The sequence below is a fragment of the Ahaetulla prasina genome, chromosome 4, assembly GCF_028640845.1.
Source record: "Ahaetulla prasina isolate Xishuangbanna chromosome 4, ASM2864084v1, whole genome shotgun sequence".
NCBI classification, from domain to species: Eukaryota; Metazoa; Chordata; class Lepidosauria; order Squamata; family Colubridae; genus Ahaetulla; species Ahaetulla prasina.
Window position 1 is genome coordinate 32,487,636 of NC_080542.1, and position 27,354 is coordinate 32,514,989.

At 43.2% G+C, this 27,354-nt stretch overlaps 1 protein-coding gene across 1 annotated transcript in view; it reads left to right on the forward strand.

Moving 5' to 3' along the window:
• Window positions 1-26,509, forward strand: part of KCNA7 (potassium voltage-gated channel subfamily A member 7) — a 55,507-nt gene extending 28,998 nt beyond the window's left edge. Inside the window, exon 2 of the mRNA XM_058180588.1 lies at window positions 20,971-26,509. Within this exon, the coding sequence (XP_058036571.1) occupies window positions 20,971-21,861 (891 nt within the window). The 3' untranslated portion in view covers window positions 21,862-26,509. The remainder of the gene's footprint in view (window positions 1-20,970) is intronic.
• Window positions 26,510-27,354: the final 845 nt, after the last annotated feature.

Consider the following 27,354-nt stretch of genomic DNA (forward strand, 5'->3'; position numbering starts at 1 on the left):
CTGAGAGGGATGAAGCGCCGGAGAAGAGGCCTAGAGAGTTCCTGGAGGTCTAGCCGTTCAGAAGCTGATCGGACACTAGTGAAGTCCTATACTAGGACTTACCTAGTGGCATTGAGGGAAGCGAGGCGTAGCTACGCCTCCTCCCTCATTGCATCGGCAGATAACCGCCAAGCCGCCCTGTTTCGGGTGACCCGCTCCTCCTACACCAGGGGAGCGGGATGATCCGTGCAGGGACGTGCTGAGGAGTTTAACGGTTATCTATACGATAAAATCGTTCAGCCGGGATGGTTTGGACCAAGATTGCGTGATACGGGTGAGACGGCCGAGGTGGTCTTGGTGACATTTTATGGGATGAGTTTGACCCTGTTGCTCCGAGGACATGGACAGGTTGTTGGGGAGGCTGAATGCCACCACATGTTTACTGGACCCGTGCCCCTCCTGGTTGGTGCTGGCCACGCAGGAGGTGACACGAGGCTGGCTCCAGGCGATTACGAGCGCTTCTTTGGTGGAGGTGTCTTTCCGGCCGCCTTGAAAGAGGCGGTGGTGAGGCCCTCCTCAAGAAGCCTTCCTGACCCGCTGTTTTAGGTAATTATCGTCGGTCTCCAACCCGCCGCGGCGAAGGTTGTTGAGAGTATGGTGGCATATCAGTTTCCTTACACCTGGATGAAACTGTCTGTCTAGACCTGCTCCAGTCCGGTTTCCGGCCCGGTTACAGCACGGAGACGGCTTTGGTCGCAGGATGATCTCTGAGGGCCAGGGATAGGGGTTGTTCCTCTGCCCTGGTCCTATTAGACCTCTCAGCGGCTTTCGATACCATCGACCATGGTATCCTGCTGCGCCGGTTGGAGGGATTGGGAGTGGGAGGCACCGTTTATCGGTGGTTCTCCTCCTATCTCTCCGACCGGTCGCAGTCGGTGTTGACAGGGGGGCAGAGGTCGGCCCCGAGGCGCCTCACTTGGGTGCCGCAGGGATCGATCCTCTCGCCCCTTCTGTTCAACATCTACATGAAGCCGCTGGGTGAGATCATCAGTGGGTTCGGTGTGAGGTACCAGCTGTACGCGGATGACACCCAGCTGTACTTTTCCACACCGGACCACCCCAACGAAGCTATCGAAGTGCTGTCCCGGTGCCTGGAGGCCGTACAGGTCTGGATGGGGAGAAACAGGCTCAAGCTCAATCCCTCCAAGACAGAGTGGCTGTGGATGCCGGCATCCCGGTACAGTCAGCTAAATCCGCGGCTGATCATCGGTGGCGAGTCATTGGCCCCAATGGAGAGGGTGCGCAACTTAGGCGTCCTCCTGGATGAACGGCTGTCTCTAGAAGATCATTTGACGGCCGTCTCCAGGAGAGCGTTCTACCAGGTTCGCCTGGTGCGCCAGTTGCGCCCCTTTCTGGACCGGGAGGCCCTATGCACGGTCACTCACGCTCTTGTGACGTCTCGCCTGGATTACTGCAACGCTCTCTACATGGGGCTTCCCTTGAAGGGCATCCGGAGGCTGCAGTTAGTCCAGAATGCGGCTGCGCGGGTGATAGAGGGAGCCCTCGTGGCTCCCGTGATAACACCCATCCTGCGCAGGCTGCACTGGCTACCTGTGGCCTTCCGGTGCGCTTCAAGGTTTTGGTGACCACCTTTAAAGCGCCCATGGCATAGGGCCGGGTTATCTACGGGACCGCCTACTGCGACCAGATACCTCTCACCGACCCGTGCGCTCTCACAGAGAGGACTCCTCAGGGTGCCGTCAGCTAGGCAGTGTCGCTTGGCGACGCCCAGGAAGGGCCTTCTGTGGGGCTCCCACCCTCTGGAACGAACTCCCCCCAGGACTCCGTCAACTTCCTGACCTTCGAACCTTCCGTCGCGAGCTCAAGACACATTTATTCATCTGTGCAGGACTGGCTTAGATTTTAAATTTAGAGGGGTTTTAAATTGATTTTAATATTTATATTTTATATTTATATTTCTATTTTTAATAATTCGGGCGCTAGAATAAGTTTTTTAAGGATTATTTTAATTTGTATATTGATGTTTTATATGCCTGTGAACCGCCCTGAGTCCTTTGGGAGATAGGGCGGTATATAAATTCGAATAATAAATAAATAAATAAATAAATCCAGACCCGTACGGTCTCCAGACACCGGGACAGCACTTCGATAGCTTCGTTGGGGTGGTCCGGTGTGGAAAAGTACAGCTGGGTGTCATCTGCATACAGCTGGTACCTCACACCGAACCCACTGATGATCTCACCCAGCGGCTTCATGTAGATGTTGAACAGAAGGGGCGAGATGATCGATCCCTGCGGCACCCCACAAGTGAGGCGCCTCGGGGCCGACCTCTGCCCCCCTGTCAACACCGACTGCGACCGGTCGGAGAGATAGGAGGAGAACCACCGGTAAACGGTGCCTCCCACTCCCAATCCCTCCAACCGGCGCAGCAGGATACCATGGTCGATGGTATCAAAAGCCGCTGAGAGGTCTAATAGGACCAGAGCAGAGGAACAACCCCTATCCCTGGCCCTCCAGAGACCATCCACCAACGCGACCAAAGCCGTCTCCGTGCTGTAACCGGGCCGGAAACCGGACTGGAACGGGTCTAGATAGACAGTTTCATCCAGGTGCAAGGGAAACTGATATGCCACCATACTCTCTACAACCTTCGCGGCGGGTTGGAGACCGACGATAATTACCTAAAACAGCCGGGTCCAGGGAAGGCTTCTTGAGGAGGGGCCTCACCACCGCCTCTTTCAAGGCGGCCGGAAAGACACCCTCCACCAAGGAAGCGCCAGAATCGCCTGGAGCCAGCCTCGTGTCACCTCCTGCGTGGCCAGCACCAACCAGGAGGGGCACGGGTCCAGTAAACACGTGGTGGCATTCAGCCTCCCTAACAACCTGTCCATGTCCTCGGGAGCGATAGGGTCAAACTCATCCCATAAAATGTCACCAAGACCACCCTCAGCCGTCTCACCCGTATCACCGCAATCTTGGTCCAAACCATCCCGAAGCTGAACGATTTTATCGTATAGATAACCGTTAAACTCCTCAGCACGTCCCTGCAACGGGTCATCCCGCTCCCCCTGGTATAGGAGGGAGCGGGTCACCCGAAACAGGGCGGCTTGGCGGTTATCTGCCGATGCAATGAGGGAGGAGGCGTAGCTACGCCTCGCTTCCCTCAATGCCACTAGGTAAGCCCTAGTATAGGACTTCACTAGTGTCCGATCAGCTTCTGAACGGCTGGACCTCCAGGAACTCTCTAGGTGTCTTCTCCGGCGCTTCATCCCTCTCAGCTCCTTGGAGAACCAAGGAGCCGGTTGGGACCTGCGCCGGGTCAGAGGCCGCAAAGGCACGACACGGTCTAAGGCCCCCGCCGCGGCCCATTCCCAGGCCGCAACAAGTTCCTCAGCCGAGCCGTGAGCCAGACCCTCAGGAAATGGCCCAAGCTCCGTCTGGAACCCCTCCGGGTCCATCAGGCGCCTGGGACGGAACCAACGTATCGGCTCCGTCTCCCTGCGGTGGTGAATGGTGGTCAGAAAGTCCAGACGAAGGAGAGAGTGATCTGACCATGACAAAGGTTCAGTGACTATTTCCTTTAAGTCCAGATCTCTCAACCACTGATCAGAGACAAAAACCAGGTCCAGAGTGCCACCCCCAATGTGAGTAGGGCCATCAACTACTTGGGTCAGGTCCAAGGCCGTCATGGAAGCCATGAACTCCCGAGCTGCCGTCGATGACGAGCCGGACGATGGCAGTTAAAGTCCCCATGACTAAAAGTCTGGGGTCTCAACTGCCACCCGGCCAGCACCTCCAGGAGCTCGGGCAGGGCAGCTGTCACGCAGCAAGGAGCCAGGTACGTGATCAGCAAACCCATCTGGCACCTATGACCCCATCTCACAAAGAGGATTCGCACCCGCAATCTGAGGTACAGTGGTCTCCCTCGGCTCTAGACTCTCTCTAATCACAACCGCCACCCCCACCCCTACCCTGAGCCCTCGGCTGATGGAATGCACGGAAACCCGGCGGGCACATCTCCACAAGGGGCACACCCCCTTCCGTGCCCAGCCAGGTTTCCGTAACGCCTATAAGGTCCGCAGCACCCCCCTGGATAAGGTCATATATTAGGGGGGCCTTATTAACTACGGACCGTGCGTTGCATAACATCAGCCGCAGGCCCAGGCTCTGGGGGTCTTGACCATCCGGGGAACGGGAAAAGGACGAGGGATCGGGGCGCGCGACCGCTTGCAAACATCGGGCACGCGCCCCCCCAGAACGATATGATCCCCCCTTCCGCCATATCTGCCCCTCCCACTTACCGTGGAAATCGGGCCACCCTCACCAACAGGAACGCAATCTCCCCCCCTACATTTATCTACAATAATACTTTTCCCACTCCTAATTTCTACCTCTACTATCCAACCATTTATAAAACAAGACCCATGTCCGAAATACTCTGTATCTTCTTTTTCTTTTCTTTTTAATATTAATCTGTCCATTTCTGCACAATCTAAGTTTTTTAAAATTACCTAAGACACACTTTTTCCTCTCCTAAAAGAGTCTGAAAATTTGGGGGCATCTTATACTCCTAATACAACCCCACCCACCCGCCATCCCCCACCGTTCAGCCTCCGCACGTCCTCTTCCTGGCTGCAGAGATTGCCACCGACAATGGCTTGTGTTTTTGGGCTCCGCACCTCGCATTTTCAGCCTCCAAACAAATTTGGAGACTGAAAAAGCCACTGCTGACTTCTTTTACTGCTTCCACGCTTCGCCTGCTTTAGTCACTGGCACTTCCTCTTACGATTAGCTGTGCTTTTGAAGCTGTTTTTTCAGCCCCAACCTGAGCTAAGCAATCTTTGCCTGCTCTTTTCTAATTGCTGCTCCCTCCAATGATCAGCTGTGCTTTAGAAACTGCTTTTTAGCCCCAACCAGCCCCAACCTCAAAACCTGAAGCTGACCAGGCTAAAGACTAGCCAGATGAATACTTGGTAGGCAGAATTTTTCCCCCCTATTTTCCTCCCCCAAAATTAAGATGCGTCTTATACTCCAAAAAATAGACACCTACATCATCCTCTATAGGTGTTTTCTCATTTTTTCAGTACTGTGCAAATACAATTCTTGTTGCTGTAAAGACATTTTTGGCTTATGTTGTTTTAACATTTTCTCCAACCATGTATGTATTTTTGCCCAATATTTCTTTGTTTTTATACGTCCACCATATATGATAATACATCCCCAGCGTCTGGTTACATCTCCAACATTTGGCGGACATGTTTTTAAACATCTTTGCTAATCTTGCCGGTGGTAAATGCCACCAATAAAACATTTTATATAAATTTTCCTTATATGTAGTTGCCATTGTTAACTTACAATTTATTTCTCAAAGCTTTTGCCATTCATCTAAATCTATAGTATATCCAAAGTTTTTTGCCCATACTAAAATTGTTTCTTTTACCTGTTCATCTTCCATTTTTAAGCTTATTAAAAAGTTGTATATTTTCTTTATTAACTTTTCATCTACCACTAATATTATTTTATCAAATGTTGTTTTCTCTTTATAAAAGAGAATCTTTTATATCTTTCTTGTATCTCGATTGTATTTGCATAGGCGGTCACCGTGATAAGTCAACACCTTGATTCTGCAATTCTTGTTTAATTTTAAATTTGAAGATCATGGTCTTCTAGAAGCAGTAATCTTTTATGTCTAAGTGTTACCCACTTCCTTACCCATGTTACAAATACTCTTGTTGTCTACCTTATTTAGCTGCAAAAACTTTGTACATTATTTAGTTATCCAAATTGCTGATGAATGCAATTTTGATACTGTTTTTCCCAATCAAAGAATTAAAATAAAATCCCTCAAAACTTATCAGATGCCCAGAGAAGCACATATGTTTATTTTCTTTTTATTCTTACTATTTCAGTATAATTTATAAAACCCTTTTAATGATAACTGCATAACAAATAAGAATTTATGAAGAAACCAGATTATCAAAATAATGTATTTAACTGTTGTTATTCCACTGAATAGGAAATATTGATCTATCTTATTATGTAAAGCATTAAATCATTATTTGGAATTAATACATATCCTTGCATTAATCTGGGATAAATGTGGAGAGAACTAATGTTATTATTTGTATTATTACTGAGATAGCACCAAACACATATTTTTAGTATTGTTTACAACCTTAAAATAACAGAGTTCAAAGAAATATAGGAGTTATGCCCAATCATGTCCAGTCTGAAGGCCATTATAATCATGAATGGTCAAATTATATAATGTACTAAGTAAAGGGCATATCTTTAGCAGAATATTCATCCCTCATAATTCTATTTCTTATTCTTGGAAAATGCAGTAAAAACCCAATCTGGGTTAGGCCTATGGTAAATGGAAAATTATCCCCCCCTTCATGCTTTTCTGTTGGGTCCATGTCAACTCACCAAGGCTAACTCGCCACAGCCAACTCATTACAGGCGACTTGCAGCAACTCGCCCTGGCCAATTCACTACAGGGCACTACTCGCTGTGGGACAAGAGTTACACTAATATCAAAGAAAAGGTGGAATAGAATCATCAAACAAAGGGTCTAAAAGGAGAGACAAAATAAAATGTGAATGGCAAAAAATAAAATATTTTTAAAATTATTTTAAATAATTAAATTGAATTGTTGAATTGTCCTGATGTGAGTTGTCCTGTGGCAAGTTGGCCATGGAGAGTTGTTCTGCAGCGAGTTGGCTGTGGCACGTTCACCAGCGAGTTGGCTGTGGTGAGTTGGCCCTTTCCATTTTCTGTTGAAGCGCCATCATTTGCTTTTCAGAGGCTATTTGTATTAAACAACACTTCCAGGGTGTGAAGAAGAATCAAGACCCAGTTGTGAACGTGTAAAAAAAAAATCTAGAGATAAGAGTTAAATTTCTTACTTCCTGCTTACCATAGTACAAAGTTGCTTTACTACAGTAATTGTTTTTGAGGGGACCTATTTTCATCACATTGTCTCCATCTTATCCAAGGTAGCTTTGATCTCTCTTTAGTTTTTCCAGTTTGAAAGTGGGGATTTTCTTCTAATGCAAAACTTTCCATGTAGACAATCTAGAAGACACTGTTGGGGGCAGCTCTCTGCCCAGCCCCTGACAGTTCAGCAAAGACTGCTGTGGAAATGCCTGCCTGATCATTGATCACTGTGCCTCCATGCCATGTTTGATTTTTGGCTTTAATTTTGAGAGAGACCAGATATTCAGTCTTTCCCCACTTCTATGGGCTCTCAGGAGATAGATAGATCTACCAAATAGGGATCCTGCTGCGAGGAGGGTTCTTGGCCACCAAAAACAAGTTATGGGAGAAAATTTATTTCTGGGTGAGGGGGAAGGAAAATAAAAACCAGAAGCACAATACTGCTGAGAATTTTCTGTTGGGGCTTCTATGATTTTTGTGTTTTGAAGGCAGACTTTGTTTTAGGTGGGGCTTGTTGCTAGATATAAATATATCTGTTTCTCTGACAGAACAATTAATCTCCTGGATGATCAATAACTCTAGAAAGGAAGTATAATAATAATAATAACAGCAGCAGCAACAGCAAATTCTGCTTATGCAACAAGAAACGTGAAACAGTGGATGGTTGTGGTTGAAGAGCTATAACAAAGAGTTGTAGCTATTGCAGAGAAAGCGATATGATAACCAAATAATGCAGTTCCAACAAAATGCATAATTTCAAGCGAACTAGGATCATTTCTATAAGACTCTTAAAAGTGGACATGGTGCTACCAACAAGGGAAAAATATAAGAAAGAAAATACCCTGAAATTTTGGAAGAACTTGTTGGGAAAACAGCAAGAAGTACAATGGGACTGTAAAATAGATCAAGCAGGTTGAAATTCACTAGAAGATGATCACATAACAAAAGAAATGTTGCAAAAACAAGCAAAGAGTGGAATACCCCTGGTTTAGATGAGCTGCATGGATTCTGGTTGAAATCAGTAACAAGTTTGGCATAGGACCGGGCTACTTACGGGACCGCCTGCTGCCACTGATAGCCTCCCACCGACCTGTGCGCTCACACAGGGAGGGTCTCCTCAGGGTGCTGTCAGCCAAACAATGTCGGCTGGCGACCCCCAGGGGGAGAGCCTTCTCTGTGGGAGCACCTGCCTATGGAATGAGTTTCCTCTGGGGTTATGATTACTCCCTGACCTCCGGACCTTCCAACGTGAACTCAAGACCTTTCTATTTTACCGCGCAGGGCTGGCCTAATGTATTATGGTTTTAATTGGGTTTTTTATCATTTTTCTATTAATAGTTTTAAATGGGTTAGCCAAATTGAATTAGATTTTTAAAATGTTTTTAACTCTATTTATAACATTGTTTTTACGTTGGCTGTAAACCGCCCTGAGTCCTTTGGGAGAAGGGCAGTACAGAAATCAAATAAATTCAATTCAATTCAATTCAAGTTTGCATGCAAGATTAGCAAACCAAATAAAGCAGGTTCTGGAAACACCAGAAAGTGAAAAATGGCTAACAACTGGAAGAGCCTTTTTGATAGAATAGAATAGAATTCTTTATTGGCCAAGTATGATTGGACACACAAGGAATTTGTCTTGGTGCATACACTTTCGGAGTACATTAAAGAAAAGATACATTTGTTAAGAATCATAAGGTACAATACTTAATGATAGTCATAGGGAAACAGTCAATATAAATCTTAAGGATACCAGCAACAAGGTTACAGTCACACAGTCATAAGTGGGAGGAGATGGGTGATAGGAGCAATGAGAAGATTAATAGTAATGCAGACTTAGACTGATTCAGAAGGATGTAGAAAAGGGAAATAAACCTGAAAATTAAAGGCTAATCACTTGCCTGCCAACAACATACAAATTACTTACAGGCATTATTGCAAAGTGATTAATGGATATCTTGCTACCTGTAGAACAGAAAGCGTACTGCAAAAATTCAAGAAGAACCAAAGACCAACTGATGATAAACTTTGAAGAATTCAAAGAAAAGACAAATTTGTTCATGGTCTGGATTGATTATAAGAAAGCATTTGATTCTGGTCCACACAGCTGGATTGAGAAATGCTTAGACATTTTTGGACTAAGCAGTAAGATCCAGAAATTCCTGAAGACTTCCATGAAACTAATGCAAACTTCTCCTGTGGAGAACTTGATGAAGTTGAAATCAAACGAGGAATCTTCCAAAATGACTTATTGTCATCTCTGTTATTTGTACTTTCAATGGTGCCACTAACAGGCATTTTGAACAGAACAAATTGTGAGTATGAAGTGGCAAAAAAAGGGTTGAAAATTTCCCATTGGCTCTACATGGATGATTTAAAACGGTTTGGAAAAACAAAAGCTGAATTGAGCTCACTGCTGAAAAGCACTGAGGAGTTTAGTAGGCACATTGAGATGCCATTTGGCATTGACAAATGTGCAACAATTGCTGTTAAGGCAGGAAAAATGTTTGAAGATGATGAATTCAAACTTGATAATGAAGAGTTGATAAAAGCAGTAACACCAGAAGAATGGTACAAGTACTTAGGAGTTTTAGATGATCTGTTGCACATCCAAGTCAAGGAAATTACTTCAACAAAATACATAGAGTGAGTCCAGAAAATTTTGAGATCAAAGCTAAATGGAGGAAATATTAGAAAGGTAATTAACACCGGGGCAGTGCTTGTAATACAATGACCATCTGGAATAATTGATTGGACTCAGCTAGAACTTGATAACTTAGATCAAGAAAACTAATGACAATGCATCATAAAACAAGCAAAAGAACCTCTGCTGAAGGAGGTGAACCAGGGAAATATCTTGAAAACAGATTGAAAGCAGAATTTCAAAATGAAACAATTGAGCATTGAATTTCTAACTGAAAAAAGAAGCTATGCACAGTCAATACCTGAAGGACACTGAAGAAAAGGTAGATACAAAGCTAACAAGAAGATGGTTGAGAGAAGCACTGAAGAAAGAAACATATAACATAATATAATAACAGAGTTGGAAAGGACCTTGGAGGTCTTCTAGTCCAACCCTCTGCCCAGGCAGAAAACCCTACACAATTTCAGACAAATGGCTAGCCAACATTTTCTTAAAAATTTCCAGTGTTGGAGCATTCACAACTTCTGCAGGCAAGTTGTTCCACTTATTGACTGAAAGCTGAAAGTTTCATTTTGGCTATCCAAAAACAAGCCCTGCAGACCAATTCCATGAAAACTAAAATTCAACATGTCAGTAACAACAGCAAATGCCATATGCAACAAGAAAGATGAAGCAGTGGATCACCTTATCAGTGGCTGCAGTAAAATCTCATAAACTAATTATTTACAACATCATGATCAAGTTGCCAGAATCGTACATTGGAAGCTTTGCTAGAAGTTTGGGTTCAAATGCAGCAAAAATTACTGGGAACACCAAATTGATAACGTTCTTGAAAATGAACAGATCAAGATCTTGTGGTACTTTGGAATCCAAACAGACAGACATCTGGCCCACAACATGCCTGACATCACTATTGTGGAAAAGAAAAAAGTCTGATTCATTGATATTGCAATGAATGCATGAATTGAAGAGAAACATCTAGAAAAACAAAAACAAAATACTACAATCTGCAAATCGAAGTTGAGCAATTGTGGTTGTACTAATAGTAATAAGAGCCCTTGGACCAATAATAGGGTTTCCTACTTGGGGGGGGGGCGGGTTGGACTAGATGACCTATAAAGTCCCTTCCAACTCTGTAAATCTGTTATCTGTTACCCAAAGGATTGCCTAGATACATGGAAATTTTTAACTTATCAGACCTGAATATTCTGACTTTGCAAAAAACCACCTGACTCAGAACTTCCTATATACTCAGACATTACCTTAACAACTCTTAGGTTCTTGGTTAGAACTTGAAATATTAAGTTTTTACCAATCCCAGACTGTCAGTCAAATTGAAGATAAAATCATCATCATCATCATCATCATCATCATCATCATCATTATTATTATTTACTTTATTCATTTATTATTTACTTTATTCATTAAAAATGAAACTCAGTCAACTGAACATTCAAAAATACATCACAAATAACATTGACTGGTGCTAATGGTTGATATGAGTTGCTGCCAGCGTCCTAGGTATCAACCAAGTACTTTCTTAAGATGTACGATGTTCCAAGTAGCTCAGTTTTTTGCAGTTCTGCTGGTGTTATTACAGGAAACTGCAATTTATTGATGTATCTATTATTATTATTATTATTATTATTATTTTATTTACACAAAATGACAGTATACACAGCAAACGAGATAACTATGCTGGATTTCGTATCACCGATCACTAGTCGAACACTTCCCAAGCGTTTAGGACTGTGTGATGTATCGGCAAATTATGCGAGCAGATCCCAGTAAGGTGGCCTTCTGCAGCTGACCAATGGTGATCTTGTCAGTGCCAATTGCTTTTAAGTGCTTGCCTAGGTCTTTAGGCACACCTCCCAGTGTGCCAAGTACCACTGGAACCACCTGCACTGGTTTATGCCAGAGTGTCTGCAATTCGATTCTCAAATCTTGATATCTGGTGACTTTTTCAAGTTGTTTCTCATCAATTCTGCTGTCATCAGGTATAGCAATGTCGACTATCCACACTTTTTTCTTTTCCACAATCGTGATATCCAGGGTATTGTGTTCCAAAACTTTATCAGTCTGTATTCGGAAATCCCATAGTAGTTTTGCATGCTCATTTTCAATCACTTTTTCAGTTTTATGATCCCACCAGTTCTTTGCTACAGGCAGATGGTAGTTGTGACACAAGTTCCAGTGGACCATCTGAGCGACTGTGTTGGGACGTTGTTTGTAGTCAGTCTGAGCTATTGTCTTACAACAGCTCAGTATGTGATCAATGGTTTCATCCGCTTCTTTGCAGAGTCTACATTTGGGATCATCAGCAGATTTTTCTATTCTGGCTTTGATTACATTTGTTCTAATGGCTTGTTCTTTGGGCACAAGAATTAGGCCTTCTGTTTCTTTCTTCAATGTTCCGTTGGTCAGCCATAACCAGGTCTTTTCCTTATCTACTTTTCCTTGGATCTTTTCAAGGAACTGTCCATGCAGTGGTTTGTTATACCAGCTGCCAACTCGAGTGCATCGCTGTTTTCCTATATTGATACTTGGTTTGCCGTACTTTTAGCAGCTTCCTCTTGTTGACCTCCATCAAAGCTGGTTCAACACTGTCTTTCACATAATCTGCCAGAGCATGTTTCTCTTCTTCGACTGTCTGCTTCACTTGCAAAAGTCCTCTGCCGCCTACCCTTCTGGGCAAATATAGCCTGTCAACGTCACTACGTGAGTGCAGCGCATAGTGTATGTTCATCAGTTTTCTTGTTTTCCTATCCAGGCTGTCTAGCTCTGCCTGTGTCCAGTTTACAATTCCAGCAGTATATCTGATAACGGGTATGGCCCAGCTGTTTATAGCCTTGATGGTGTGACCGCCATTCAGTTTACTTTTTAGAAGTTTCCTGACCCTTTGCGTATATTCTTTGCTGACCACATTTTTCACTTGCCCATGCTTGATATTGTCAGGTGCAATATGCCCAGGTATTTGTAGGCTTCGGGTTGGTTGCACTTGATGGTTTGTCCATTGGGCATTTCAATTCCATCACTTTCTACGATCTTCCCTTTCTTCAGTGCCACTGTGGCGCATTTGTCCAGGCCGAACTCCATGCTGATGTCAGTGCTGAAAACTCGAACTGTATTGGTCAGTGACTGGATTTCAATTTCTGATTTTCCGTATAGCTTCAGATCATCCATGTACAGCAGGTGAGAGATTTTCTGTGAATTTTTAGCAGTTTGATAACCCAGGTTAGTTTTCTGTAAAATTGTTGACAGGGGGATCATAGCAATGATGAACAGCAGAGGTGACAAAGAATCACCCTGGAAAATCCCTCTTCTGATGTTGACCCGTCCATAGTTTTCACTTCCAATAAACACTTCCGTTTTCCAGTGCTTCATCATATTTGCAATGAAATTACCAATGCATATTCTGATAACATCCAGGCACTTGATGATCCAACTGTGTGGTAGTGAATCAAAGGCTTTCTTGTAGTCAATCCAAGTTGTATGCAGATTTGTTTTTCGGCTTTTGCAGTTTTCTAGAATTATTTTGTCAATCAGGAGCTGATCTTTTGTTCCTCTGCTTCCTCGTTTGTTTCCTTTCTGCTCTACTGGCAAGATGTTATTTGCTTCTAGGTAGTCCTGGATCCTATCAGCTATGATACCGGTTAATAATAATAATAATAATAATAATAATAATAATAATAATAATAATAATAACAACAACAACAACAACAACAATAATAATAACAATTATTATTATTGTTGTTGTTGTTGTTATTATTATTATTATTATTATTATTATTATTATTATTATTATTATTATTATTATTATTATTATGCAAACAAGGGTAGTATCAAGGGTAGTAATAGGCACCTTGGGAGCAATCTCAAAACAACTGGAGCACCATTTCAACACCATAGGCATTAACAAATTTGCCATCAGTCAGTTGCAGGTTAGGCTTTACTTGGAACAGTTTCCATCCTGCGACAATATCTGTAACATTGTCCAACATCCCGGTACTTGATAAGGACTTGATTGGTAGACAAAAATGCCAAATCCAATCTGAACATCTGGGTATGTGATGATTAATAATAATAGTAATAATGGTAATCATTAGCATCATCATCACCAGGAACATCCACAGTGATGGTGAGTGGCTTCAAAATGATCGGCAGAACTAGGCCATTGAAGTTCAGCACATGTGTGTGCAATCCATGTGATTTGTGATAAACAGAGATGGGGATTTGATCACCCTCTTGCTCCCTCCGTTTGAAGCCACTGACTGTTACTGCACATGGTCCCACCTCTAAGCTGTCCTTCTCCAGCACGTTCAGCAGAAAAATGAGGGACTGGTTTTCATGATGGTAGGAAATCCAGGAAGGGAGAAGGACAACTGAAAAACCACCCACTGCTAACTTGATGCCACCCCTCATTACATTTCAGTGCCTGGCCTTTTTGCTGAGATGCAGTAATGCTAGGTTGTGGGTCAGCATGAGTTATTTATTTATTTATTTTATTAAATTTTTATAGACAGTTTCCTCCAGGTGCTGGGGGAGCTGCCATGCGACCACACTCTCTACAACTCTCTACAACCTTCGCCACAAAGCGAAGGTTGGAGACTGGACGATAATTTCCCAAAATAGCTGGGTCCAGGGAAGGCTTCTTGAGGAGGGGCCTCACCACCGCCTCTTTCAAGGCGGCGGGGAAAACCCCTTCCACCAAAGAAGCATTTATAATCCCCTGGAGCCAGCCTCGTGTCACTTCCTGAGCAGCCAGCACTAACCAGGAAGAACACGGGTCCAGTAAGCATGTAGTTGCATGTAACCTCCCCAGCAACCTGTCCACGTCCTCAAGAGCCACAGAATCAAACTCATCCCAAATAACATCAGCAAGACGTGTCTCTGTCATCTCAGTTGGATCACCGCAGTCTTGGTCCAAACTATCCCGAAGCTGAACGATTTTATCGTATAGATAACCGTTAAACTCTTCAGCTCGTCCCTGTAAGGGGTCATCCCGTCCCTCTTGATGAAGGAGGGAGCGGGTCACCCGAAACAAGGCGGCTGGGCGGTTATCTGCCGATGCAATGAGGGTGGAAACGTAAGAACGTTTCACCTCCTTCATTGCCACTAGGTAGGTCTTAGTAAAAGACCTCACTAGTGTCCGATCAGCCTTGGAACGGCTGGACCTCCAGGTGCTCTCTAGGCGTCTTCTCCGGCGTTTCATCTCTCTCAGCTCCTCGGAGAACCAGGGAGCCAATTGAGATCTACGCCGGGTCAGAGGCCGCAAAGGCACGACACGGTCCAAAGCCCCAGCCGCGGCCCGTTCCCAGGCCGCAACTAGTTCTTCAGTCGTGCCGTGGGTAAGATCCTCAGGAAACGGCCCAAGCTCCGTCAGGAACCTCTCCGGGTCCATCAGGCGCCTGGGACGGAACCAACGCATTGGTTCCGTCTCCCTGCGGTGGTGGGCGGCGGTCTGAAAGTCTAGGCGAAGAAGAAAATGATCTGACCATGACACCGGTTCCTTCACTATATCTCCTAAAACCAGATCATTAACCCACTGACCAGAGATAAAAATCAGGTCTAGCGCGCCTCCCCCGCTGTGTGTAGGGCCATCAGTTACTTGAATCAGGTCCAAGGCCGTCATGGAGGCCTGGAACTCCTGAACCACCGTTGATGACAAGCCGGCCGATGGCAAGTTGAAATCCCCCAAGACCATAAGTCTGGGAATCTCAACCGCCACGCCAGCAAGCACCTCTAGTAGCTCAGGTAGGGCCGTAGTCACGCAGCAAGGAGCCAGGTACGTGATCAACAGTCCCATCTGATTCCGATGGCCCCACTTCACAAGGAGGGATTCACAACCAGCTATCTGAGGAACAGTGGACTCCCTCGGCTCCAGACTTTCTTTAATCACAACCGCCACCCCCCCACCCCTACCTTGGGCCCTCGGCTGATGAAATGCCCGGAAACCCGGAGGGCACAGTTCAACCAGGGGTACACCCCCTTCCGTGCCCAACCAGGTCTCCGTAATGCCCATAAAGTCCGCGGACTCCCTCTGAATGAGATCACAAATCAGGGGAGCCTTGTTAACCACGGATCGGGCATTGCAAAGCATCAGCCGAAGACCCAAACTCTGAGGGTTTTGACCATCCGGGGAACGAGTGAGGACTGGGGGGCCGGAGCACGTGATCACTTTTATACATCGAACACGTGCTCCAAAAGAACGATACGGCCCCCTGCCTCCGCCATATCTGCCTCTCCCACTTACCGTACAGATGGAAAAACACTCTCTGCTCTGCACAATCCCCTCCCCCCCTGTCTTCGGACCAACTAAAATAATGTCATGAGCGCGCGCTGGGACTGGACATATTCTCGCCGACGGGTTCCCCACCCTCCCCCCCAACCCCTCCAACCCAAACCCATCAGTTCCCACCCTCCCCTTAAAATTTCCATTAAAACTCCCCTTAAAAAACCGATTAAAACAATTAGTTAAAAATCCCCTGAGTCTCCTATTTTTGGCATGCCATCTCTCGGGGTTCCAAAACCCGTCCTCAAGATGGGCCCTCGATAATGTGGGGGGGCCAAACCCGCAAGAGAGGGGAATCTCGCAGGGCAAGAAGGTCAGCCGCATGATAAGAGTCCGGCAAGCAGACCCATCCTGGACCTGTCAAGATGAAAATTGACACACCAGTAATTCCGGGTGAAAGACGAGATATAGTTCTTAGGCGGAGGATGAAAAACCGCCATGATTAAGTCAGAGCACCAACCCCTCATATCCAATCCCGAGGGGTGGTCTATGGACGAAGGGAGGGGGAAAAGGATGAAGTCCTACAATAGTCAAGCTAGGATTGTCCAGGACCATCCTCAGTTCACCCAACTGGGGGCCAAAGATCTTCAGAGGGTCCCCTTGCAGCCAGCCCATGGGCGTCCTCTAAGATGATAAAAAGGCGCCTACATGGCCCGTGGTCGTCCTTCAAGTTGACAAAGAGGGCGAAGCACGCGCCTAATGGGCCGAGCCGCTCCACCGACGAGGCGTCTCTCTCCCAAAGTCCGAGGGGGGGGGGCAAAGGACTCAAAAAGCCCCCACAGACGGCCATAGACGTCCTCTAGGTGATAGGGAGGGCGTCCCCTAGGCCCGTGGACAACCTTCAAGGTGGCAAAGAAGGCGACCATCGGACCTCTTTGTGGCCACTAAGCCAGGCCGCCAGCTGGAGTAGGCCACTCACCCGCCGGGCCTGCTGGGTCATGCCACCGGCCCCGACTACTGGGCCAGTTCGCCGGACCCAGCCGCCCACTAACAGGCTAGGCCATCGCCAGACCGGTCCAGCCAGGCTGCCGCCATTGCCGCCACTGCTGACAGCACCACCACCGCCGGGGGGAGAGAGCTCCAAGGCTCCTCCCGGAGCAATGCCAGGCCAGGCCGCCGCCGCCACCGAGGAACTCGGCTGCCGCCGCCGCCGCTGGAAAAGGCCTGGCTGCCCACACCACCGACACCGCTGTCAAAGGGGAGAGGGCTCTAAGGCCCCTCCCGGAGCAGAGCAGAGCCAGGCCGCCGGTGCTGCCGGCGGAGAACCGACCGCCGCCGCCGCTGGAAAAGGCCGGGCTGCTGCCGCTGCCGCCCATATCACCGCCGGAGGGAGAGCGCTCCGGGACTCCTCCTGAGGGAACCCGGAGCCGCCCCGCCTCAATCCGCCCATCCTCCGACCCATCGTACTGTCCTCTACCCGGGCGGGGGGTCCAAGCTGTCAAAAAGACCCCCCCCCCGACCCGGTCGGGTCCAAAATAGGCCCGTCGCCGCAACAGCTGTTCAGCGGCGCGGCGCCATCTTGGACATGCGCGTATCTTTCAGATGTCAATATCTTTTCCATCAGTGAGGAGAGGGATGCATATTTGTGTGAATGAATCCTCTGCATTATAATCCTAATCCTGCTCAGAGTGTGGCTGATTTTTCCAGCAAAAAAAATTGCCTGTTTTCAGTGGTGACATTTTAAAATAACTGTGCTGAGTTCAACATTTTGTTCACTATGAATTGTTTTTTTTTAAAGGTAGCTAATCTGTTTGAAATTTAGTAAAAAGATTTTTCTCTCTCTCTTCCTTATATTCTTGAATTGTGGAAGTGTTCAATGTCTTGAATTATTTGCAAAAATAATAAAAGTGGGATACAAATAAATAAAAATCAATCATTTGTTTATTTCAAGTTTACTTTGCAGGGTTTTTGTGAATGTACAATAGGAGATGAAAATTAAGAATGCATCCATAGTCCCTTACAACTAAAGCAGATTTAAAAAGAGGGATAAAATAGTTGTACAGTAGTTGCATCTGCAGTTAGTAGATCTATCCCAATATATACTATATAATATGCATTGGAATATCTTTTAAAGAGACATTCTTTAAAAGACACAAATAATCATCCACAAAAAGTAAAAATGTACAGAAACTAATAAATATGAGACTTTTGAAGTACTATGTAAAATATGTGTGTGACATGAAATGTAAGAATATATTGCTGTGTGGAATTTTCTTATTCAGAATGCCAGGCAATTGCACTCTTTTCTAGCATATGTCATTCCATTCCTACATTTTAGATTTTATATTTCCCCCATTTTAACATATGCAGTGCCAATTGGAGCTTTCTGACTTTTGGGGATTCTGATCACCACCAGCCTATGGAAGATTTTGTGCATTTCTGCAAGGCCTGGCATTTTCCTAAGTCTGCTGATACCTTCCTAGATGAATAATGCCAATTTGATTACATAAACATCTAAATAGAAAATAGGGTATAATATGATATGAGCTATAGAGAGCCGACTGAAGGCAATTAATGTAGTTCCTTTGCTAGAGCTAAATGATAGATAGATAGATAGATAGATAGATAGATAGATAGATAGATAGATAGATAGATAGATAGATAGATAGATAGATAGATAGATCGATCTTCCGTGACAGGTCAGTGGATTTGCTTTGAACACCCTGAAGGAGAGATGGAATACTAATGAAACATAAAAGACTGTGTGGAAAATGCAAAGAAGTAAAAATACTTTTCTTTATATGCTGAGTCCAGGAATATGAACATGCAGAGGTGCTGAACAAATATTATCAACATGTTCTAAAAACAATCAGACAGACAGACCCAGTCCTGGGGTTTTTCCAAGTCCATGTTGTTCTTAGAAATTCCAAACAACTAACAGGTACTTCCCTCCTTTGCAGAACAAGCAGGCCCCACTACAGAAGTCAAATTTAGAGAGGCAAGAAATCAGAGCTGACCAGAGGACAGAGATGGGAGAAACATCTGACCTTGACATTCTGCTTTTCTCCAGCCTTTAGGCATACTTTAATTTGATTCCTTCTGCAAATAACTGGACAAACATAGTATCCCATATTCTCTACCATCCATTTCGAAATCTCTCCCCCCCACACCAGTCTGTTGTCTTGAGTTTGGAGCATATCAGTTTTCATATTGTTTTTTCCATCTCACAAGAATATGTAACTTATGTGTATAGAATGAACAATATTATTTAATATTTGTATAGCATTTTACAGGATTCAGAATGTTGCATATGCATGATTTATAAATTTATAAATCTTACATGACTACCCTACCACTCACATAGCAGATGGGAAAGAGACAGGTTCATATAGGACTACTCCTAAAATTAAGGGCAGAACTGTGATTCATCAAATAGGGGATTTCTATTTCACAATTCAGACTTTTTGCCAGTAGATTAATGATATTGTATGCAACAGTGGCCAAGAATCTATTCTGGTAAATGAAAGGTTTTATTATGTCTAACCTACCCGCATCCTTTCACCTTGTTGCCTGAGCCAGAACTTTGAACAGCCATGAAGAGAATACAATATGGCAAACCTCACCTTGCCCTTCTGTCAGAGATGTAAATATTGTGCTATCCTGGTTTCATCTTTAGATGCAAAAACAATGTGGTGGGGTGATGGAAATTGAGGAAATTGTCTGGTATAACTGGATGGGGGAATAGAAAGATTGAAGTGGTGGTGATTTGGTGTTGTTCTGAGTCCTCTTTCTTTAAATGTTGAAGCATATTATATTCCATTTATTTTGAAAATACGATATTGTACACAGGCCCTGTTATATTTGGGTACTCTCTTGTTCATTGTGCAGAATGGAGCTCTGAACATTTCCCTTGATAGAACAATTGGATTGTTTTTTAATTTCTGCAGAAATCATGCCAGATGGCTGTCAAACATCAAATAAAGTTTGGTACATGCTTGAAAGACTTCATTTCAGCCCTCTGTCCTTGATAATAGCAAGATATTTAGGTATGCTGAAATACAGATAGTCCTCTATTTACAACAATTCAATTAGTGATCGTTCAAAGTTATAACGGCACTGAAAAAAGTAACTTACGACCATTTTTCACACCACCATTGTAGCATCCCCATTGTCACATGATCAAAAGTCGGATGCTTGGCAGCTGGCATGTATTTATGATGGTTTCAATGACCCCAGGATCACTTTTGTGACCTTCTGACAAGCAAAGTCAGTGAGGAAACCAGATTCTATTATTATTGTTGTTGTTATTGTTTGTTGTTATTATTTCTATAGTATATGACAGATTCACTTAACCATGTTACTAACTTAACAACTACTGTGTGATTCACTTAACAACTGTGACAAGAAAGGTCATCAAATGGAGCAGAATTGGCTGCTTCTGTCAACTACAGCATCCCCTTGGTCATATAATCAAAATTCAGGTGCTTGGCAACTGAGTCATATTTATGACAGTTGCAGTGTTCTGGGATCACATGATCACTTTTTGAGACCTTCTGACAAGCAGAGTCAATGGGGAAGCCAGATTCACTTAACAACTGTTAATAACAACCATGTTATTAACTTAACAATTGCAATGATTCATTTAACAACTGTGGCAAGAAGAGTCATAAAACTTAACAAATGTCTTATATAACAACATAAATTTTGGGCTCAGTTGTGGTTATTACCTGTACGGTGGAAATATAATTCAAGGGCAGTGTTTATTATAATGTGACAGTTGTGAAGACTTCAATATATGGGCATACAACATATTTGTCTTTGGAAGAATATTGATATTTTCAGGAAGAGTATATGGTGGCCTAGCCATTTCGATTGTAGAGCCTTCTGAGTGTTTTTCCATTGTAATCTCTAGTAATGTTTTTCAGACTTTGCAACTTCAAGATTTCTGGATTTGAATTCCTTGAATTCTGGGAATTGAAGTTCACACATCTTAAATTGCCAGTTTGAAAAAAGCTTGCTTTAATATGCTCACCAATTTAGCCATCTCCTCTAATTGAAATCAATGTTTTGTACTATAAAAACTCAATTAATCTGAAGGAGGTGAAAAATGTCACATTAATCAGATCATTCTGTTTTCCTTTCTTCCTTTCCACAGCTTGTCCACCATCATTTGAATAGCAGTGTGCCGCATACAATGCCACCGAAGTCTCATTCTGAAGATCCTTTCTTCATTGTGGAAACCATTTGTATCTGTTGGTTCTCCTTTGAACTCCTGGTGCGATTCATAGCCTGCCCAAGTAAGCCAGCTTTCTTCAAGAATATCATGAACATGATTGATTTTATAGCAATCATCCCTTACTTTGTTGCCCTTGGTACAGAGTTTGCACGTCAGCGTGGGGTAAGCCAACCTGCCATGTCATTGGCTATCCTCAGAGTCATCCGGTTGGTGAGAGTCTTTAGAATCTTCAAACTCTCCAGACACTCCAAAGGATTACAAATCCTAGGTCAGACGCTTAAAGCCAGCATGAGGGAACTGGGCTTGCTCATCTTCTTCCTGTTCATTGGAGTCATCTTGTTCTCCAGTGCTGTCTATTTTGCAGAAGCTGATCATGATCAGTCAAATTTCTCCAGCATCCCTTCTGCCTTCTGGTGGGCTGTGGTTACCATGACGACTGTGGGATATGGTGACATGTACCCTGAAACTATTGGAGGCAAAATTGTGGGGTCTCTTTGTGCCATTGCTGGAGTACTCACTATCTCGCTTCCAGTACCTGTCATTGTCTCCAACTTCAGCTACTTTTATCACCGAGAAACTGATTGTGAGGATCAAGGTCAATACACCCACATTACAACATGCCCATATACCCCACCACCATCCCCAGAACTTGCTGCCATCCAGAGGAAAGCTCATATCCATGAGAAAGCTCTACATAGAGAGAAACATGGGGACAAAGAACTTATTGTACCCAATTCAGAATTTCTAGATGGTATGGTGCCTACAGGCAATTCAGAATTGCCCAACAAACGTCTTGTGACCCAAGTGTGATCATCTCATCCGCCCAAGCAATTCTTGTTTGCTACATGCCTTTCTTTACTTCATCTCAGCATATTTAACTTGAAAGTTCTGCATAATAAGGCCATGAGCCATAAGTCTGATCTGTTGTTGTGCTTAAAAACTAGTAATGTGTTCAGAGATTAATTTAGAGGGGAGGGTTTGGAACGGGACAAATTACAATGGGCTGCCAAAGGATCAGACTCTATATATTAAGAAAAAAGAATTAAATCACAAAGAGGCAGTTGAACAAACATATTCTGCCATATTGTTCTTTCCTAAGTTGGAGTTGCAATCAGTCATCAAAAAATGATCTTTCTGTTTCTCTTATTTCCTTTTACTCTGTTACCTACCATCCTTATGTGACTCAAAAGGGCACGAAGATGCCTTCCTGAAACCACAGTACTGTGTTCTTAGGTTACATCTGCTGGATCGTTCAATGGAACATACCCAGGACAAGCAGACCCCAAATAGCAAGTGTGGGGATAAATAAGGGAGTGCTATCAGGCAGTCATTTTTGATTCAGGATATTACAGGCAACATTGTCATCATACTAAGAAGGAACTGTAAATACATCTCTAGGAGAAGGCCTGTTGCTGCTCTGCTGCTGCTGCTGCTTCTGCTGCTACTACTACTACTACTACTACTGCTACTGCTACAGGTTTTTCATCAGCCTACTTTCCTAACATAGGACTTCTTTACTTAGATTATACAACAGATAATTTGCATTCATGTTTCTGAGAATTTACTTCGAAAATTGCTCTTGTTTTTTTAAGCAATAGCAAAACTGTAGTAGTTGTATGTGTTTTAGAAACTACTTTATTTATTTCTGAAATTTAATGCAACCTTTTTCTCAGCACATTCTTGTACTTCCATATTCAGTCCCCTACAAAGAAAAGGGATAAGTTAATATAACTATGAAACCAAGAATAAACCCTGTTAACCAGCCCAACTTTTTAAAAAAGCAGGGTAAAGGAGCTTAGATTGAGCAACGGATATTGTGTGGGTGCACTTGTGCATATCTTTGAGACAGCATTGACTCATGTCAACTACTAGGATTAGTCTGTCCAGTTTTTTTGACAAGATTTTTTGAAGTGGTTTTCTATTACCTTCTTCCTGAGGTAGCCCAAAGTCACTCAATTGGCTTTATCTCTAAGGCAGAAATTTCCTGGTTTCTAGCCTGGTGCTTTGACTCTCCTTAGAATACCATTAAAGAGCAGCAACTGATTATTATTTAATCCCTCATTCAGTACTATTGTTTCTTTTACCTAAGGTGCCCCAAAAATGTGAATTGTTCCTTGACAACTCAATTGTCTTTCCTTACAAATATGCACAATCCACTGTACTCTTTCATTGCTTTTTATAGTTATGGGACAAAAACCCTCCTACTTCAATTTAACCACTGTCAAATTAATTCAGGGAGAACACAAGATCTTTTCCACCAAAAGCCAGATAACTGTTAAAAACTGTAGCTTTTAATTCAGGTTAACCTTCTGATACCTATTCTCAAGCAGTTTCTTTTACTTCATATTTTTTAAAATACCAACTTGATCTCTTCCATGTTCACTGGATTACAGCTCCATTCTTTCTGGGTGGAATTTTTAAACCTGTAGACCAATAGTTATAGAGGGCACTAAACTGGGAATGATTGGGTTAAAGGTAAATCCTTGTTTTAGTTATCCCATGAAATATTCATGGGGAATGGAAGTGAGGGTGGTTCTGAAAGTCTTAATAATAAATACCCATCAGCTGGGGGGAAAGTGAAACTGAAAAAGAGAAAGACCTCTCTAACCCCCATTTCCCAGATACTTTTATCTGTCTTAATAATATTTGTATTACACTAGTCTTAAAACAAGAGAAAGCGAAGAGTTTACATTTTTGGTCAAACAACAGCACTTTCTCTTAAATATGTTTGTTTTATCTTAAAGTAGGGCAAAGAGAACTATATAAATAAAAAAAGCTTCTTGAGCTCAAGCTTAAAGGACAGAGTGTGAATAAGTGAATCTGAACAATAGTGTGAGTGAGTACTGAGGCTACAAATATCTCAACAGAAATGGAATACAATAGAAATGGCTGGCAAGTTGATATTGTGGTAAGTTAAAAAAATATGCCCATTTCTTAGATCAGGAATGTAATGACAAAGTAATGCTATGTAGAATATGTTGTTAACAAGTATAGGCAGGGCGAAGAGGTGCAAAGGAAGACAGGATTCATGCATCTTCCTCTTGGAAAGAGAAGGTTCAGCAAATGGAATGGGTCAGCCAAAGTGAACATAACAAGAGCCTGCTGGACCAGACCAACATCTATCTACCCCAGTATCTGTTTTCCAGTAATGGTGCTGTCTGAGTAAGTTGGACTTTGGCTCCCATAAACTTGGGATGTTTGGGAGTTGATGTCCAGTGTTTCAAAAAATACAGCTGACTGAGCAACTGACTGAGGTTTGACTTGGCAGTAAACCAACTCTTTAATATAGTTGTAACATATGAGTGATATAATTGAGTTTTATAAAGAATTCCTGTTTTCTACTAGAACATGAAAGAAATGGGCAGAGCATAAACACTACAGAAATATAATTTTAAACTTAATGACAAGCTGTGTTTAAAACAAGGTTTGTAAATAGTGTTTGTTGCTGAAAAATAAGACAAATAAAACACACTATGGTTAAATTATTTATTTATTTATTTTATTTTATTTATATACCGCCCTTCTCCCGAAGAACTCAGGGCGGTTTACAGCCAAGGTAAAAGCACAACTCAAAAAAGTTAAAAACCATTTAAAAACTACTTAAATTAAAGGCTGAAGGAATATAAGACTATAATAAAACCCCAATAAAAACGTCATTAAGCCAGCCCTGCACGATGAAATAGAAAAGTCTTTAGCTCGCGGCGGAAGGTCCGGAGGTCAGGAAGTTGATGTATCCTCGTTCCAGAGGGCAGGAGCTCCCACAGACAAGTTTCTCTCCCTGGGAGTCGCCAGTCTACATTGTTTGACTGACAGCACCCTGAGGAGACCCTCTCTATGGGAGCGCATGGGTCGATGGGAGGCTATTGGTAGCAGCAGGCAGTCTCGTAAATAACCCAGTCCTATGCCATGGAGCGCTTTAAAGGTGATAACCAACACCTTGAATTGCACCCGGAAAACTACCGGAAGCCAGTGCAGCTCATGCAGGACAGGTGTTACATGGGAGGCTCGGGTTGTTCCCACTATTACCCACGCGGCCGCATTCTGAACCAGTTGGAGCCTCCGGGTGCTCTTCAAGGGGAGCCCCATGTAAAAAGCATTACAGTAGTCCAGGCGGGAATGTACTAAGAGAACCCTGCTTATAAATTTGTCTCTTCTTAAAATAGGACTTTTTATTATAGCTTGCAAAGGAAATTCTACAGATTAAGAAATTAACTTTATTTGTCCTAAATTTCCTGCAAGTTCCCTTCTCTATTTTACCATTGTGTGTGTGAGGGGAGAAGAAACATCTATCTGCCTTCTGTGTATTATGCAAAGGCAAGCTTATTAACAATGAAAGTGAGCGCAAGAAGAAAATAATTACTCTGGTGAGAATTACCACCTTGTCGCTCATAAATGCTCTGTGTGAAGTAATCTTAAAGTTACATGATACAGTATGTAGATCATGTAGCTGTTTAGAAGTATAGTGCCTCTACCAGGAACATAGGTGACAATGATCCCTTTTAACAAGTAGGGTACTTCCTGGGCCAGCTGTAATTTAAACATTTTGAGGAGCATGTAATTTATCTGTATAATTTCAGTAAGTGGTGTAATTTATGACCAAAACAATTGCACTATAGTTGCTAAGAACAGTCACAGTGGCTATATCTATAAATGGTACCATCCATAAATGTATTTGCATTAATTACTCAACTATTGTGGATATAAGATTAGAGTAAAAGTTTAGAAAATATTTGGAAGAAATTAACATATGCAAGCATTCCAAAGCTGGGATCCAGATGGAAGCTGCTACAGCTTTTGTTGGATAATGAGGTAATTATAAATACCTGTTGGACGTGGGTTGAGAAATCTGTTGCCTTTCTGATATTGCTAAAGGGCAACTTCCAGCATTCCCCATGATGAGCCTTGTAAAAAGTCATTAGGGATGCTCCATATTTGCTCTAGACCAGTGGTTCCCAACCTTTTTTTGGCCATGCCCCACCTAAGCATCTCTAAAATCCTGATGTGCCCCCCCCCCACATATAATTCTTATTATTCAGAAAGTGAACTCCTACTCATGCGGAGGACGTCTAAAAGGCCATTAACTTGGTTTAAACAAGATTCCAAAGAACGTGCAATCCATGAAAGAGAAAAATAAAAGAATGAAAAGACAGAAGTACTGAGGAACTTAAAAAATAATAGTATTAAGAGATATGAAAAAACAGCAAATAAAGTTTCAAAACATAATAGAGACCTGAAATGCATAAATATAAAATAATTTTAATGAAAGCTTTTTCTGTAATACTTTGATCATATTAATTACTATATATATATTAAAATAAAAGCACCTAACAAATTCAAAATACAATTTGAGCTCACTCAAGATCATATTTACAATGCAATCCTATGCATGTCTACTCAGAAGTAAGTACCATTGTCTTCAATGGGGCTTACTCCTGGGAAAATGTGGGATTGTAGCTTTAGTTAAATAATAATAATAATAATAATAATAATAATAATAATAATAATAATAATAATAATAATAATAATAATAATATCAGAGTTGGAAGGGACCTTGGAGGTCTTCTAGTCCAACCCCTGCCCAGGCAGGAAACCCTACACCATTTCAGACAAATGGTCATCCAACATTTTCTTAAACATTTCCAGTGTTGGAGCATTTACAACAGGGGTGTCCAAACTTGGTCCCTTTAAGACTTGTGGACTTCAACTCCCAGAGTCCCTCAGCCAGCAAAGCTTGTGGACTTCAACTCCCAGAGTCCCTCAGCCAGCAAAGCTGGCTGAGGAACTCTGGGAGTTGAAGTCCACAAGTCTTAAAGGGACCAAGTTTGGACACCCCTGATTTACAACTTCTGCAGGCAAGTTGTTCCACTAATTAATTGTTCTAACTGTCAGGAAATTTCTCCTTAGTTCTAAGTTGCATATCTCCTTGACCAGTTTCCACCCATTGCTTCTTGTTCTACCCTCAGGTGCTTTGGAGAATAGTTTGACTCCCTCTTCTTTGTGGCAACCCCTGAGATATTGGAACACTGCTATCATGTCTCCCCAGTCCTTCTTTTCATTAAACTAGGCATACCGAGTTCTTGCAACCGTTCTTCATATGTTTTAGCCTCCAGTCCCTAATCATCTTTGTTGCTCTTCTCTGCTCTTTCTAGAGTCTCAACATCTTTCTAGAGTTTCAACACTCTTTCTAGAGTCTCAACATCTTTTTTACATCGTGGCGACCAAAAGTGAATGCAGTATTCCAAGTGTGGCCTTACCAAGGCATTATAAAGTGGCACTAACACTTCACGTGATCTTGATTCTATC